Source organism: Thamnophis sirtalis, unplaced genomic scaffold (assembly GCF_051295495.1).
Source record: "Thamnophis sirtalis isolate CommonGarterSnake01/CBP01778 unplaced genomic scaffold, rThaSir2_p1.2 scaffold_4, whole genome shotgun sequence".
Lineage (NCBI taxonomy): Eukaryota > Metazoa > Chordata > Lepidosauria > Squamata > Natricidae > Thamnophis > Thamnophis sirtalis.
The window spans coordinates 4,654,918-4,669,804 of record NW_028261384.1 but is presented as its reverse complement, the minus strand read 5'-3'; the positions used below and the strand labels follow the sequence as shown (position 1 = coordinate 4,669,804).

Sequence of the window (14,887 nt, the reverse complement as noted above, 5' to 3'; positions counted from 1 at the left end):
TGCAACCGTACCGTTTGCAATGGGATCCGGAATCCACCACTGCCCAGAACCCAAACATTGTTTAACCAGCTCATGGTTCAAGTTTTATCATCGCTCTGATGGCTTTTTCCTTTCTCCTTCTGAAAAGAATACTTCTGCTTAAGCCACTGAGAGCAAACCACACTCCCGTCTAACCCTGATGATGTTGCTTAGTTAGGTCATGAAATGTCTGCAAGAAAATATCCACCTCTAGATCTGTCTGTCAGAGTTTGCAGTAGAAATCACATCCAGAAAGCGCACCGAGATAACTGATTCAGCAGGATTCATTAACTTCTTCATATACATAACATCAGTAAATGTACAACACCAACAGCAGATTCTTCCAACGTGATAGAAAAGAGAGATTTTTTCAGTTCAGAGCTCAGAATTGACCAGTTTAGTTGTCTTGCACAGACTCAGAGCTACATAGGTAAGCCACGCCCAGGCTCCGAGCCGTCTATCATGGCTCTCAGTCACCAAATAGTTCCCATTGGCTGATCCAGTTGCCTTACCTATACAATGGCTGACCTTGTTACCATGTCCTATTCCAGTTCATGAATATTCTGACACTGTCCAACTGCACTTCACTTATTTTTCTTTTATTAGGTCCACCATACATGCAGGTGCCCCTTGAAGATGTCCAGGTTCGGTCTGGGGAAATGGCCAAGTTCCAGGCCATCATTGAAGGCAATCCTCAACCGGCTGTCGGATGGTTTAAGGTACGTCAAAGACAACCCCAAACTTGGGTGGGAATAAAAAAAAGAAATGGCTGCAGACCCATTTGTGCTTTTTATGCTGTGTGGATTTTAAAAAAATAAAAATTGCAGATAGTTTCAACTTATGGCCGCCATTAAGCCCCAAATTTCTATTGGGGGCCGTTGTTAAGTGAATTTTGCTTCATTTTACAACTTTTCTTGCCACCCTTGTTAAGCGGATCATTGCAGTTGTTAAGTAAGTCACAGAGTTTGTCAAGGGACTCTGGCTTCTCCCATTGACTTTCCTTGTCAGAAATCTGCAAACGGTGATCACATGACCCTGGGGTACTTTTAACCATCATTAATATCATAATACAGTTGGTCCTCAACTTATGACCCACAATTGAGCCCAGCATTTCTGTTGCCAGTTGTTAAATGAATTTTGTCCCCATTTTACCCGCTTTCTTGCCACATTTGTTGAGTGAATCACTGTAGTTGTTAAGCTAACAACATGGTTATTAAGTAGAATCCGGCTTCCCCGTTGACTTTCCTTGCGGGAAGGTCGCAAAAGGGGATCCACATGACCTCCTTCACGGGAATACCGCAACTATCATTAACTGCTGCAATGGTCGTAAATGTGAAAAATAGTCCTAAGTCACTTTTTTTTAGTGCCGTTGCAACTTCGAACATTCACTAAGTGAACTGTTGTAAGCCAAGGACAACCTCTGTTCATAAATATCGTATCCTAAGTCCTTCTTCTGCCGTGGTGCAAACCCTCCCCAGAGATATATTCTTAAACCAAGAGCTTAGGCGGTGCTGCCCCTGGCTGAAGCCCTGAAAGTGTGGCTACCTACCTTATGTTGCCTGCTTACCTCGTTTCCTTCTAGGGAATTTCCTTGTTGCTGGACAGCGAAAGGATCTACCAGTCCAGTGAAGGGACGAGCTACTCTCTGACCCTGTACAATGCTCGGGCCGAAGATGGAGGGGTCTATGCTTGCATGGCTAAAAATGCTGGAGGGGAGGTGGTCTGCAAAGCAGAGCTGGTGGTGCAGGAAGGTAGGTTGACTTGGTGGTTTTCTTCTCATTTATTCTTTCTTTTTTATTTCTTCCTTTCTCTCCCTCCCTCCTTCTTTCCTTTCCTCCCTTGTTTCCTCCCTCCCTCCCTGCTTCCATCCTTTCCTCCCCCTCCCGCCCTCCCTCCTCTCCAGTGACGTGCGGTGAGATTTATGGCTGGTGAGGCAGCAATTTTTTTTAGGCTTGTGTACTTCATCTCCCAGAATTCCACAGCCAGGCATGCTCAGTTCCAATTTAAAGCGACAGCATTTGTTTTTCTCCTTTGTTAAATAAGTTTCCTTCTTTCTTTTTCTTCTCCCTTCCCCTCCTTCCTCTCTCTCTCTCCCTCCCCCTACCGTCTCCTGTAGAGGGCACTTTTTAAAAGGCTTTTTTAAACAGTTAAGCACTAAGCAGAGTCATCCACGGTGACTCTGGCAGCAACTAGCTCAGCCTTTTTCCTTTTACATTTTTCTTTTCTTTTCATGATGACAGTGGTGAGGCCCTGCCTCCCCTGCCTCCCCTGACTGCACGTCCCTGCTCCTCTCCCACCCTCCCTCCCTTCTACCTTCCTTTCTTGCTCCCTCCCTTCTTTCCTTCGTTCTTTCCTTCCTCCCTTTCCTTCCTTCTTTTCCTCTGCAGACAAAATTGTACAAGGAATGGTTGGGGGAACTAAGTATGTCTAATCTAAAGAAGAGAAGAGTCAGGAGTGGGGGAGGGGGAGATGACAATATTTGAAGGGCTGTCACAGAGGAGAGGAGGTTCAACCTATTATCCAAAGCTCCAAAGGTGGACAAAAACAGAAACGGATGACATTTATCAAAGAAAGACCCTATCTAGAACTACGGAGAAATGTCCCGACAGTGAAAACAATTAAGCAATGGAACAGCAGTGAGTGCTCCATCACGGGAGGTTTTCAAGAGGAGGATGGGCAAGGATAGAGTCTCCTGGCTGGGCAAGGGTTTAGACTAGAAGACCTCCAGGGTCCCTTACAGACATTCTCTTTCCGAGCCGAGGTGGCGCAGTTTGGCTGTTCAAATCTCACTGGCTCAGGGTTGACTCAGCCTTCCATCCTGCTGCCAATTACCTCCAATAGACCGATTAGATCCCACAGATTAGGCCTCCTTCGAATTCCATCCGCCGGCCAGTGCCGGCTGGTGACCGCCCGGAGGAGGGCCTTCTCTGTGGCTGCTCCGACCCTCTGGAACGAGCTCCCCGTGGAGATTCGAACCCTCACCACCCTCCAGGCCTTCCGCAAAGCCCTTAAAACCTGGCTGTTCCGACAGGCCTGGGGCTAAAGAGTTTTTGCCCCCCTTCTCGAATGGTATGGTTGTTGTGTGTTTTTAAATTTTGTATTGTTATGTCTTGTCTTTTTTATCCCCCTGTCTGTACCCCCTTCCCTGATTGAATTGTGAGCCGCCCTGAGTCCCCTTTGGGGAAAAGGGCAGTATATAAATGTAATCAATCAATCAATCAATCAATCCTTCCGAGGTGGGTAAAATGAGGACCCGGATTGTTGTTGGGGGCAATATGCTGATTCTGTAAACCGCTTAGAGAGGGCTGAAAGCCCTAGGAAGCGGTATATAAGTCTAACTGAGATTTGCAGTTCTTTGTATTTTCCCTTTTTTCCTCTAGCTCTTTCATTGAAGGTCTATGTGGATCCTCAATCGGTTTTCTTTGGAAAGCTTTTCCATGAAACTTCCACTGGCTGATTCGTATTTATGAGTCAGTTTATTTCATGTGTCATATTATGAATCAGTTGCTCATGAATACTGACTCACATTTATGACGGTTGTCCCGGGGTCACTTTATCTCCTTTTGCGACCTCCTGACAAAAAGTGTCAACAGGGAATCCAGGTTCACTTAACAACTATGTCACTAGCTTAACAACTGCAGTGATTCACTTAGCAAGTACGGCAAGTAAGTTTGCAAAAAAGGCTCAGAACTCACTTAACAACAGTCTGCTTAGCAACAGAAATTCGGGGCTCCATTGTGGTCGTAGGCTGAGGACTGCACCTATTTGATGGTCCTACCAGTTCTTGCTTGGAAGGCAAATAGCGTTTCTGTCATTTTGATTCTTATTCTGATTATTTGTAGACAAGAAAAGCCAAGAGGCGAAGGAGAGAAGCCCACGAAGGAAACTTCATTCTTTCTATGAGGTTAAACAGGAAATCGGAAGGTAAAAAATGACCTTTTTCTCCTTAGCATCCACTGTTATTTTGAGGGGGAAATATAACACCTGGGAACCTTTTTTTGCTCAAGCTTTGAACTTATTATTTTATAATCTGAACATTTAATGATTTTCAGGGGTTCCTTCAGCATTCTCAAGAGAGTCATCCATAAAGCCAACCGCGTGGCTTGTGCAGCGAAATTCATCCCGTTGCGAAGTCGAACGAGAGAACTGGCTTATCGGGAGAGAGATATTCTAGTCCAGCTTTCCCATGATCGAATTACTCAATTACTGGACCAGTTTGAAACACGGAAGACCTTAATTCTTATTTTGGAACTGTATCCTTTTTGCCCCTGAAAAGAAGAATAAAGAGAGACATGAAAAGAGATGGTGCTAAGGCACTAGTCCTCAGCGTTCCTTCCTTGCCAAAGTGGGATAAGATCAAGAAACAGGTGTCACAAATGCACTGTTTGTAAGAATCTTGAAAGTCCTTCCTCACTCCCCTGTGTTTCTCAATATGGTGTCAGCTGATAGAAGAGAATATCTGTAACTCAGTTGAACAGTAGGGCCCTTGGTGCTTCCTGAGGTGCTGGTTTCCTTGAACACGTTTCATGACTCAATTAAAGAACATCATCAGTGTTTGCAGGGAGAGAACTGTGAAGAGGAGGAGGAGGAGGAGGATTGTGGCAGTGGTGGGATTCAGCCAGTTCGCACCTATTCGGGAGAACCGGTTGGTAACTTTCTAAGCAGTTCAGAGAACCGGTTGTTGGAAGAAATCTTATTTTATTTTTTTTCCTGTAAGGAAGGCAGGAAGGAAACATTCTGGTGTTTCTAGCCTCATCTTTATTGCCCTGCTTACAGAAACTGCCTCTCCAGTTAATCCTTATTCCATTGTAACAGTTGTGAAGTGCCTATCAACCTGAGTGACATTGAGTTGGCCACACCCATCCAAGTCGAGCCCCGCCTACCCAGCTAGTCATTAGGGCAGAGAACCAGTTATTAAATTATTTGAATCCCACCACTGGATTGTGGGGTCCTTGGTGATCTCTGAGCTTGGTGGTTTTCTTGCAGACATTTCAGGACCCAACTAAGGAACATCATCAGGGCTAGAAGGGAGGAGGAGGAGGAGGAGGAGGAGGAGGAGGAGGAGGAGGAGGAGGAGGAGGAGGAGGAGGAGGAGGAGGAGGAGGAGGAGGAGGAGGAAGAAGAAGAAGAAGAAGAAGAAGAAGAAGAAGAAGAAGAAAAAGTTTGTGGGATCCTTGGTGATTTCTGAGTTTGATAGTTTTCTTGCAGACATTTCATGACCCAGCTGGGGAACATCATTAGTGCTAGAAGAGAGTGGGGTTTGTGGAAAGGAAGAGGAGGAAGGAGAAAGAGGAGAAGGAGAGAAACTGCATGGTCCTTGGTGCTCTCTGATGTTGATAGTATTTTGACATACGTTTCATTACCAAACTAGGTAACATCATCAGTGCTGATGTTAGAACCAAACTCCACTGTAGCACCAAAGGTGTTATCTACTTCAGCTGTAAAATGTCTGCAGGAAAACCCCCAAACACAAAGAGTACCCAAAAATCCCAACAGTTCAACCCTGAGCTACAGGTATTCTCTTCTATCAATTCTTCATGTCCCACCTTGCAACCACAGGATGTCAAACGTCTTGGGCCAGTCCCTCTTTCTGTTCTGGATTGTTTGGGCAGATGGTAGAGAGTTGATTGTTGGAAGATTCTTTTGAAAACAATCTGCACGTGTTTGTTTAACCCTCTCGATGGCTTGGTGCCCTTTCCTTAACGGATTAGATGTTCCAACGAAGACCTTCTGGACCGCTTGTACAAGAAGAACATGGTGACAGAAGCAGAGGTGAGAATTCTTCCTCCTGTGTTTTAGGACCAAAGATTTTAACACAAACAAGGATAGTTGAATTCGGTTGGATTCCTTCCCCGGCTCAATTCTTTTCCAGTGTGATAGAATTAATTTCTCCAGCCAGTCCGATATTATTTGTAGCTCAGAGTTGAATTGTGGCCTCCTTGATGCTCTCTAAGCTTGTTGTTTTCCTGCAGACATTTCATGACCAAACTAGGTAAGCTCATCAGTGTTAGAAGGATGTATGTTTAACAGAAAGCAACTCTCCTCCCTTCTAGCACTGATTATGTTACCTAGTTTGGCCATGAAATGTCTGCAAGAAAACAACCAAGCTCACGAAGCACCAAGGACCCCATAATTTTCAGTCACCTGACATTTTACTGTCTGAGGAAGGCAAGCACAATACGGGTAATACGAAGAACTTCAGAATTAGAATTGCAGGAAAACAGAGTTGGAAGGGACCTTAAAGGTCTTATAGTCCAACCCCCCCCCCCCTTGTTCATGCAGGAGATCCTACAGCATTCCTGAAAATGGCTGTTCAATTTCTTCTTAGAAACCTCCAGTGAAAACCAGTGGAATAAAGTAAATAAGTAAAAGATGTCAATGAAGTAAAAACTATTTTTTTTAAATAAAGTTTTTTATTGAACACAATAAAATTTCCCTGCCTTGTTTTATTTATTTATTTTTTTGTCTTCTCTGTGTTTTGATTTTTTCTTTTCCCACTGGTGTGGGCATGTGTTGTTTAAGTAACAAAAATTTTTTTTAAAAATTTTTAATTTAAAAAAAAAAGATTTATAGAACGGAGATTAGAATTATGCATGAAACTGTAACAGTGAAAATGTCTGTACGATTAAAAACAAAGCAATATGGATGGAAATGGGATATTTTTATGTTTGCAAATACTGAATAGACCAAATGTAAATAAATGTGATGGTCATAATGTATAACTTTATATCTTAGTATAGATATTGTATAGTATAGATATATCTTAGTAAGACATTGTCAGGATGGTTACGCTGTGCCCAATGTTTTAATTTGTGTTCAATAAAAAACTTTATTTAAAAAAAAAACTATTTTTTGATAGCGCGCAGAGTGTCAATCAAGTTGGGGAAGGGGGGTGGGCAGATTGAATTTTGGAAGGAAAATGGTTGCAAAGTCCAGACCAATCTGTTCCATAAGGCTTCTCTGGGTGGCTCCCGAAGGAGGCAGTTGGGCTTCCTTGTTTTTTCCTTTGAAGACAAAGAATTCAAATGACCAGCTGTCTGCAAGGAATATAAGTCCTTCCATCCCCCATTATCCAGTCAGAGCCGAAGAAGCTTCTTGGATGAGAAGCGAAACATCTTCAAAAGAAAAAACCAAGAAAGTCCAGTTGCCTCCTTGAAAAAAAGCACCTGGACGGCTGGGAATCTCTACAGACTTTTTTTTCCATGTGACCTCAATAACTTCGTTTCCCCCCTTCTGAAATAGATCAAATTCTACATCAAGCAGCTCCTAGAAGGGATCCTGTATCTTCACAGCAACGAAATATTACATTTGGACATCAAGGTAAATTTTTATGAACGTTAGAAGCTTGCGCCTATCTAATTTCTAGTTCCATTTTGGACGTGAAAGCCTCATGGGTGACTTTGGGCCAATCACCAGGAGACAGGGATGTGCAGTCAGGGGAGGCAGGGGAGGCAGAGCCTCACCACTGTCATCATGAAAAGAAAAGGAAAATGTAAAAGGAAAAAGGCTGAGCTAGTTGCTGCCAGAGTCACAGTGGATGACTCTGCTTAGTGCTTAACTGTTTAAAAAAGCCTCTAAAAAAGCGCCCTCTACAGGAGGAGGCAGGAGAACAACGTGCCTCATCTAGTCTGGCGTTTTATGATTACTCGAGCAGAGTTAAGCAAGGGTTAAAAGCCGAAAAATTCCTGACGTAGGTGAGGCACGTCGTTCTCCTGCCTCCTCCTGTAGAGGGCATTTTTTTGGAGGCTTTTTAAAACAGTTATGCAGAGTCATTGACGGGGACTCTGGCAGCAACTAGCTTAGCCTGACCTCATGTCTTGTCTTTTTCCTTTTACATTTCTTTTTCTTTTCATGATGACAAGCAAGAGCAGAGTTGAAATTCTCTCTGAAACAGCTGGAAAAGGTATGTGTGGGTCGGAGGGAGGGGGAGGAATTCAAACTTCATCCTCCTGGTGCAACTTTGTGTGTGTGTGTGTGTGTGTGTGTGTGTGTTAGAGGGGGAGGGAGGGAGACAGGGAGGAAGGGAGAAGAAAAAGAATGAAGGAAACTTATTTAGCAAAGGAGAAAAGCAAATACTGTCGCTTTAAATCAGAACTGAGCATGCCTGGCTGTGGAATTCTGGGAGTTGAAGTCCACAAGTCTAAAAAAATTGCTGCCTCACCAGCCATAAATCTCACCGCACATCACTGCCAGGAGATGATGAGTTCTAGGCCTGCCTTAGGCCTGAAAGCTAGCTGGGTGATTTCGGGCTGATCAGTCTGCCCAACCCACCTCACAGAGGTGTTGTCGTGGCGAAAATAGGAGGATGTGTTTGCTGCCTTGAATTATTTGTAAAAATAATAAAGGTAGGATATAAAATAAAACATATAATTTAAAAAAAAGAAAAGAAAACAAAATTAAAGTAATTACATTAAATTAAAATAATAAAATAATTATAAATTATAAAAAATAAAAAATAAAATACAATAAATTCTTCTTCCCCCATTTCTCCCCACCTAGGCTGAGTTACAATCTTGGAGTGAAGCTGCTAATAACTATTTCTTGACCAATTCTATCTATTCCTTCTTCTGATCAGTTCCTACCATCTCTCTTCCATCTTTGCAATTTCCAAAGGATCATAAGGAGGAATAGAATAGGATATAATAGGACAGGACAGCACAGCACAGCACGGAACGGAACGGAACAAAATAGAATAGAATTCTTTATTGGTCAAGTGTGAAGGGACACACAAGGAATTTTGTCTCTGGTGCATAAGCTCTTAGTGTACAGACAATAATCCTAACACAATTATCATAAATCATAGATACAATATTCAGTGTTAGTCATAGTATGCTAAAACAATCAAAATAAATCATAATAGGGTACTAAATAAAAGCAACCAACATAAATCATGAGATACAAACAACAAAGTGATAGTCATAATATGCTAAAGGGATAGGTAATAGGGCGGATGAGAAAGATAATACTATGTCTTTTGACATCCGAAGGCATAAGACACTTCTGTGGGAATGAGTTGTTTAACAGAGTGATGGCTTGTGGGTGGGGTGGGGGAGGCTGTCCTTGTGTCTAGTTGTTCTGGAGTGCAATTCCTTATGTCTCGGGGGAAGAAGCTGAAATAGTTTATGTCCGAGATGTGAGGGGTCTGTAGATATTTTCTCAGCCCTCTTGCTAGCCTGTTCACTATGCAGGTCCTCCATGGAAGGCAGGCTGGTTGCCATTCTTTTTTCTGTGTTCCTAACTATCTGCTGAAATCTAGGTTGCTGTGGCAAACCAGACAAAAATTGAATTGAATTGAATTTATTGCATTTATTTGCCGCCCTTTTCCCCGAAGGGGACTCAGGGCGGCTCACAATTCAAGTCAAGGAAGGGGGTACAGACAAGGGATAAAAAAGACGAACATAACAATGCACAATTTAAAAACACACAACAACCATACCATTCGAGGAGGGGGGCAAAAGCTATTTAGCCCCAGGCCTGTCGGAACAGCCAGGTTTTAAGGGCTTTGTGGAAGGCCTGGAGGGTGGTGAGGATTCGAATCTCCATGGGGAGCTTGTTCTAGAGGGTCGGAGCAGCCACAGAGAAGGCTCTCCTCCGGGTAGTCGCCAGTCGGCATTGGCTGGCGGATGGAATTCGGAGGAGGCTTAATCTGTGGGATCTGATCGGTCTATTGGAGGTAACACTTATAGAGGTGCAAATGACAGGCTGAAGAAAGGTCATAAAACTGGCAAAACTCACTTAACAAATGTCTCAGCAACAGAAATTTGGGGCTCAACTGTATTTGTTAAAGATTTATACCTTGTATTGGTTCTGGGAAGTCAAGTGGGGGGGGGAAGGTTGAGGGGGTTGGGGGGAGGGTGGGAGGGAGCAGAGTTTACTAAGTTGGAGGAGGGGTGTTGGATTTTAAGGTATTATGATTGTACATGTATACTGCTATTTTTTCTTTTTTATGTATATTGAAATGGAATTATAAATACCATCAACACAAAAGGGAGTTTGCTCAGAGGCTGAAATACACCAAGTGAATTAGAGGAAGAGTGGGAAGCAGAGGAGAGAAGAAAGATAGGAAGAGAGGGATAGGAGAGAGGGTAAGTGGGGGTAGATGAGGTGTATAAAGAGGAGTGGTAAGGGGAGAGAGGAGAAGGAGAAAGGTAGGGGAAGTAAAATGATGAAGACAGGATGTAGAAGAGTGGGAAGCAGAGGAGAGAAGAAAAATAGGAAGAGAGGGACAGGAGAGAGGGGGAGGTGGGAAGGTGAGGTGTATAAGGAGGAGTGGTAAGGGGAGAGAGTAGAAGGAGAAAGGAAGGGGAAGTAAAATGATGGAGGGAAGACAGGATGTAGAAAGGGGGAGGAGAGAGGGGGGGGAAAGTGTCGGATAAGGTATAAATATGGTGTATGGAGAGCAGAAGAGCCAATAACTGGTTTTTTTCCCCTTTGGTAGTTGATGGTAAGATGAATTGATGTAATTACTTAATAATACAACATGATATTGACTATGTAATAGTATACATGTGATTATATGCTATGAAAATGGAAAATAAAAAAACTTTCTATGCAGAAATTTGGGGCTCAATTGTGATTGAGGACCACTTGTATCTCGGAATTTCAGCAAGGAAAACCAGTTTGAGTTCCCTTTTTGCCGGCAGGTTTTATGCCTCAGTTCTTTTCCACACTGACGTTCCTTCTGTATCTACTTCTGTAGCCCTCAAACATTTTGATGGTCCACCCTGACAGGGATGACATTAAGATCTGCGACTTCGGCTTTGCCCAAAGGATAAATCCATCGGAGCCTCAGCACAGCACTTACGGATCCCCAGAATTTGTCCCACCAGAAATACTGTCCAGGTCCCCAGTGTCGACGGCATCGGACATCTGGTAAACGAATCCTTTCTCTTCTTGTTCCTTCTAGTTTTATTCTAATCTTCCTTGCTGCCTTTGGAGAGCCTTCTTGAAGATGTGGAGAATGCTAAATTAGTAGACCTGCAAAATGCTTCTGGCCGTAATATGCTTAGACTTCAATAAGGCATTTAATGAAGTAGACCACAATCTATTTCTTGGTAAGGTAGAACAACGTAGGATAGATAGCATCACCACCAGATGGATTCAAAACTGGCTGACTAACCACACTCAACGTGTAGTCTTCAGTGGAATACGTCTACCTGGAGGGAGGCATGCAGTGGGTGCCACAAGGTTCAGCCTTGTACAGCACAGTCATAGTATAAGTCAACCTTTTTGTTGTTGGGTGCCAAAACAATTGCAACTATTGAGCCAGATGCCACCTATACCTGTGATGGCAAACCTGTGGCACACGGAGCCATATCTGCCGACACGCAAGCCGTCAGCTCCAGTGCACACGCCCACGCGGGCCACCTGATTTTTGGCCTTCCGGAAGTCAGGGGAGGCCATTTTTGCCCTCCCCGGTCTCCATAAAAGGCTCCGGAGCATGGGGAGGGCAAAAAATGGGCCCAACTGACCTACTGGAAGTTCAGAAATAGCAACAGCAGTTAGACTTATATACCGCTTCATAGGGCTTTCAGCCCTCTCTAAGTGGTTTACAGAGTCAGCCTATCGCCCCCACAGTCTCGGTCCTCATTTCACCCACCTCAGAAGGAAGGCTGAGTCAACCTTGAGCCGGTGAGATTAGAACCGCTGAACTGCAGATAACAGTCAGCTGAAATGGCCTGCAGTACTGCACCCTAACCACTGCACCACCTCGGCGATTTCTGGTAGGCTCAATAGTTGCAACTGTTAGAGGGATCTAGGTGTACCAGTGGACAAACACTTGAGTGTGAGCCAGCAGTGTGTTGCAGCTGTCAAAAGGACCAATGCAGTCCTGAGACACATCAGCAAAGGGATAGCATCAAAATCACAAGAAGTGATAGTACCACTTTATACTGCACTGGTGAGGCCACACTTGGAATACTGTGTCCAGTGGTGGTCGCCATGATACAAAAAGGCTGTTGAGACTCAAGAAAGGGTGCAGAGAAGAGCAACAAAGATGATGAAGAGTCTAGACACTAAATTTGTAGGATGAATGGTTGAGGGACCTAGGTATGTCTAGCTTATCGAAGAGAAGAATCAGAGGAGACATGATAACTTTCTTCCAATACTTGTCACAGAGAAGAGGGGGTCAACCTATTATCCAAAACACCAGAGGGCATAAGAAGTAAGGGGTGGACGTTCATCAGAGGAAGATCCAACTTGGAAATAAGGAGAAACTTCCTGACAGTGAGAATAATTAACCAGTGGAACAGCTTCCCTCCAGAAGTTATGGGTGCTCCATCACTGGAGGTCTTCAAGAAGAGATTGGACAGCCATTTGACCAGGATGGTATAAAATCTCCTGCCTTGAGCAAGGGGTTGGACTAGAAGACTTCAGAAGTTCCTTCCATCACTGTTCTAGGTTATAATCTTTGTCTTTTGGAATTGATCTCCATGAATTTACTGGTTCATGGCTCCATCTCGTTGAGAAATGAAGGAAGAGTGAAAGATTCCTCTGATGGTAGAAGAAACCAGATCATCCTTCATGGTCAGGTTTCTCAATCTTGGCAACTTGAAGATGTTGGTTTGGGAATTCTAGCCGCCCATCTTAAATTTGCCACATTTGTTCCAGGGCACCAGATCCATGGAAGGTTGGTCCATCAAGGCTTTATGGGAGCTGAGATTCTTTTCTAATATCTGTTTCTTTTTTTATAGGCCAGTTGGGGTTATTAGCTATTTAAGGTAAGCATATGAAAACTTTGTCATATTTACACCTACATTCTCAACCTATGACCCCAATTGAGCCCAACATTTCAGTTGCTAAGCAAGACAATTGTTAAATGGGTTTTTAACTCATTTTACAATCTTTCTTGGCACAGTTGTTAAGTGAATCACTGCAGTTGTTAACTTAATGACACAGTGAATCTGGCTTCCCCTTCTGACTTTACCTGTCAGAAGGTTGCAAAATGGGAATCGCAGGGACCCTGCAACCGCCATAAATACAAACCGATTGCCAAGCTTCTGAATTTTGATCATGTGACCATGGGGATGATGCTGCAATGGTCGTAAGTGTGAAAAATTGACATGTCACTTTTTAAGTGCTGTCGCAACTTTAAACAATACTAAACAAATGGTTCTAAGTTGGGGGTTACCTGTAGGTCTTATCACCAAGAAATAGCCATCCGCTGCCTTTTCTTTGCAGATAGACTGACTTGGTTCGTGACGATGCAAACATTTTAAGATTTTGTCTTTTTTTCCCCAAACACTCAGCTTGACCTGCAAGTCTCCCTTTGCTGGGGAAAATGACCGAGCAACCCTGCTTAACATCCAGAATGGGATCATTTCGTGGAATAAGTCTGATTGGGATCATTTGAGCAAAGAAGCCAAGGGTTTTATTGAAAAAATCCTTCAGTCAGCTCCTGGGTGAGTTGATTAGAATACACTTATTTATTAATAGAATTTATTATTCGAGACCGCCTACTGCCACATACCTCCCAGCGGCCGGTGAGATCCCACAGATTGGGCCTCCTTCAGATGCCGTCAGCCAGACAGTGTCGGCTGGCGGCTCCCCGGAGGAGAGCTTTCTCTGTGGCTGCTCCGACCCTTTGGAATGAGCTACCCCCAGAGATCCAGGCCTTACCCACTCTCATGGCTTTCAGGAAAGCTGTTAAAACCTGGCTATTCCGGCAGGCCTGGGGCTGTTGACCTCACTGGTTGAGGTCCAGCCCCGATTAGAACGAATGCATGTGTTGTGATTTTAAATCTGTCTTTTTATTATTTCTTTCTTCCTCTTCTTTTTGTAAGCCGCCAGGAGTCCTTCGGGATTGGGCGGGATATAAATTCTATTAATAAATGAAATAAATAAATAGAATGCACTTAACAGATTAAAAGAGTTGGAAGGGGCCTTGGAGGTCTTCCAGTCCAACTCCTTCCTCAGGCAGAAAACCCTACACCAGTTCAGACAAATGGTTATCCAACATCTTCTTCAAAACCTCCAGTGTTGGAGCATTCACAAGTTCTGAAGGGAAGCTGTTCCACCAATTGATTACTCTCACTTTCAGGAAATTTCTCCTCAGTTCTAAGTTGCTTCTCTCCTTGATGAGTTTCCACCCATTGCTTCTTGTCCTGCCCTCAGGTGCCTTGGAGAATAGCATGACTCCCTCTTCTTTGTGGCAACCCCTGAGATATTGGATTAATACACTTCTCGTTTTCACTTCAGAGAGATAGCATAGGATAGGATGGAGGGGTTTCTAAAATAGGATGTCCTTTCTTCAGGATTTTAGAAGAGTGGTAGACTTGAGGGACAGATGGGCTGTGGGAAAGCCATAAGTTCTTGGTGCTCTCGGAGCTTGATGGTTTTATTGCAAAAGTTTTCATGACCCAGCTAGGCAACATCATCAGTGCTAGAGGGGAATAATGTTTGTGGGAAGGGAGGAGGAAGAGGAGGGGGGGAGGAGGATTGTGCTTGGTTGGTGCTCTCTGAGCTTGGTTATTTTCTTGCAATAACAATAGCAGTTAAGACTTATATACCGCTTCATAGGGCTTCCAGCCCTCTCTAAGCGGTTTACAGAGTCAGCATACTGCCCTCACAGTCCGGGTCCTCATTTTACCCACCTCGGAAGGATGGAAGGCTGAGTCAACCCTGAGCCGGTGAGATTTGAACTGCCGAACTGCAGATAACAGTCAGCAGAAGTGGCCTGTAGTACTGCACTCTAACCACTGCGCCACCTTGGCTGCAGAAGTTTTCATGACCCAATTGGGTGACGTCATCAGTGCCAGAAGCAAGTAGGGTTTGCTCTCATTTTATATAATAGAACCTTACCCTGTGGGTCTTGCTTGGTGGGAGTGGTCTTGGTGGTTCCTCGATTAGGCAATTGTTTACCACCAAGACC

General features: G+C 43.9%; 1 protein-coding gene across 1 annotated transcript in view; it reads left to right on the top strand.

Annotated features, from left to right (window-relative positions):
* The window catches only part of OBSCN (obscurin, cytoskeletal calmodulin and titin-interacting RhoGEF), a 243,002-nt gene that overhangs the window by 197,355 nt on the left and 30,760 nt on the right, over positions 1-14,887 (top strand). Inside the window, exons 95-103 of the mRNA XM_087712229.1 lie at positions 625-737; positions 1,601-1,769; positions 3,861-3,942; positions 4,071-4,271; positions 5,730-5,790; positions 7,261-7,338; positions 10,718-10,890; positions 12,711-12,737; positions 13,266-13,418. Of these exons, the coding sequence (XP_087568355.1) occupies positions 625-737; positions 1,601-1,769; positions 3,861-3,942; positions 4,071-4,271; positions 5,730-5,790; positions 7,261-7,338; positions 10,718-10,890; positions 12,711-12,737; positions 13,266-13,418 (1,057 nt within the window). The remainder of the gene's footprint in view (positions 1-624; positions 738-1,600; positions 1,770-3,860; positions 3,943-4,070; positions 4,272-5,729; positions 5,791-7,260; positions 7,339-10,717; positions 10,891-12,710; positions 12,738-13,265; positions 13,419-14,887) is intronic.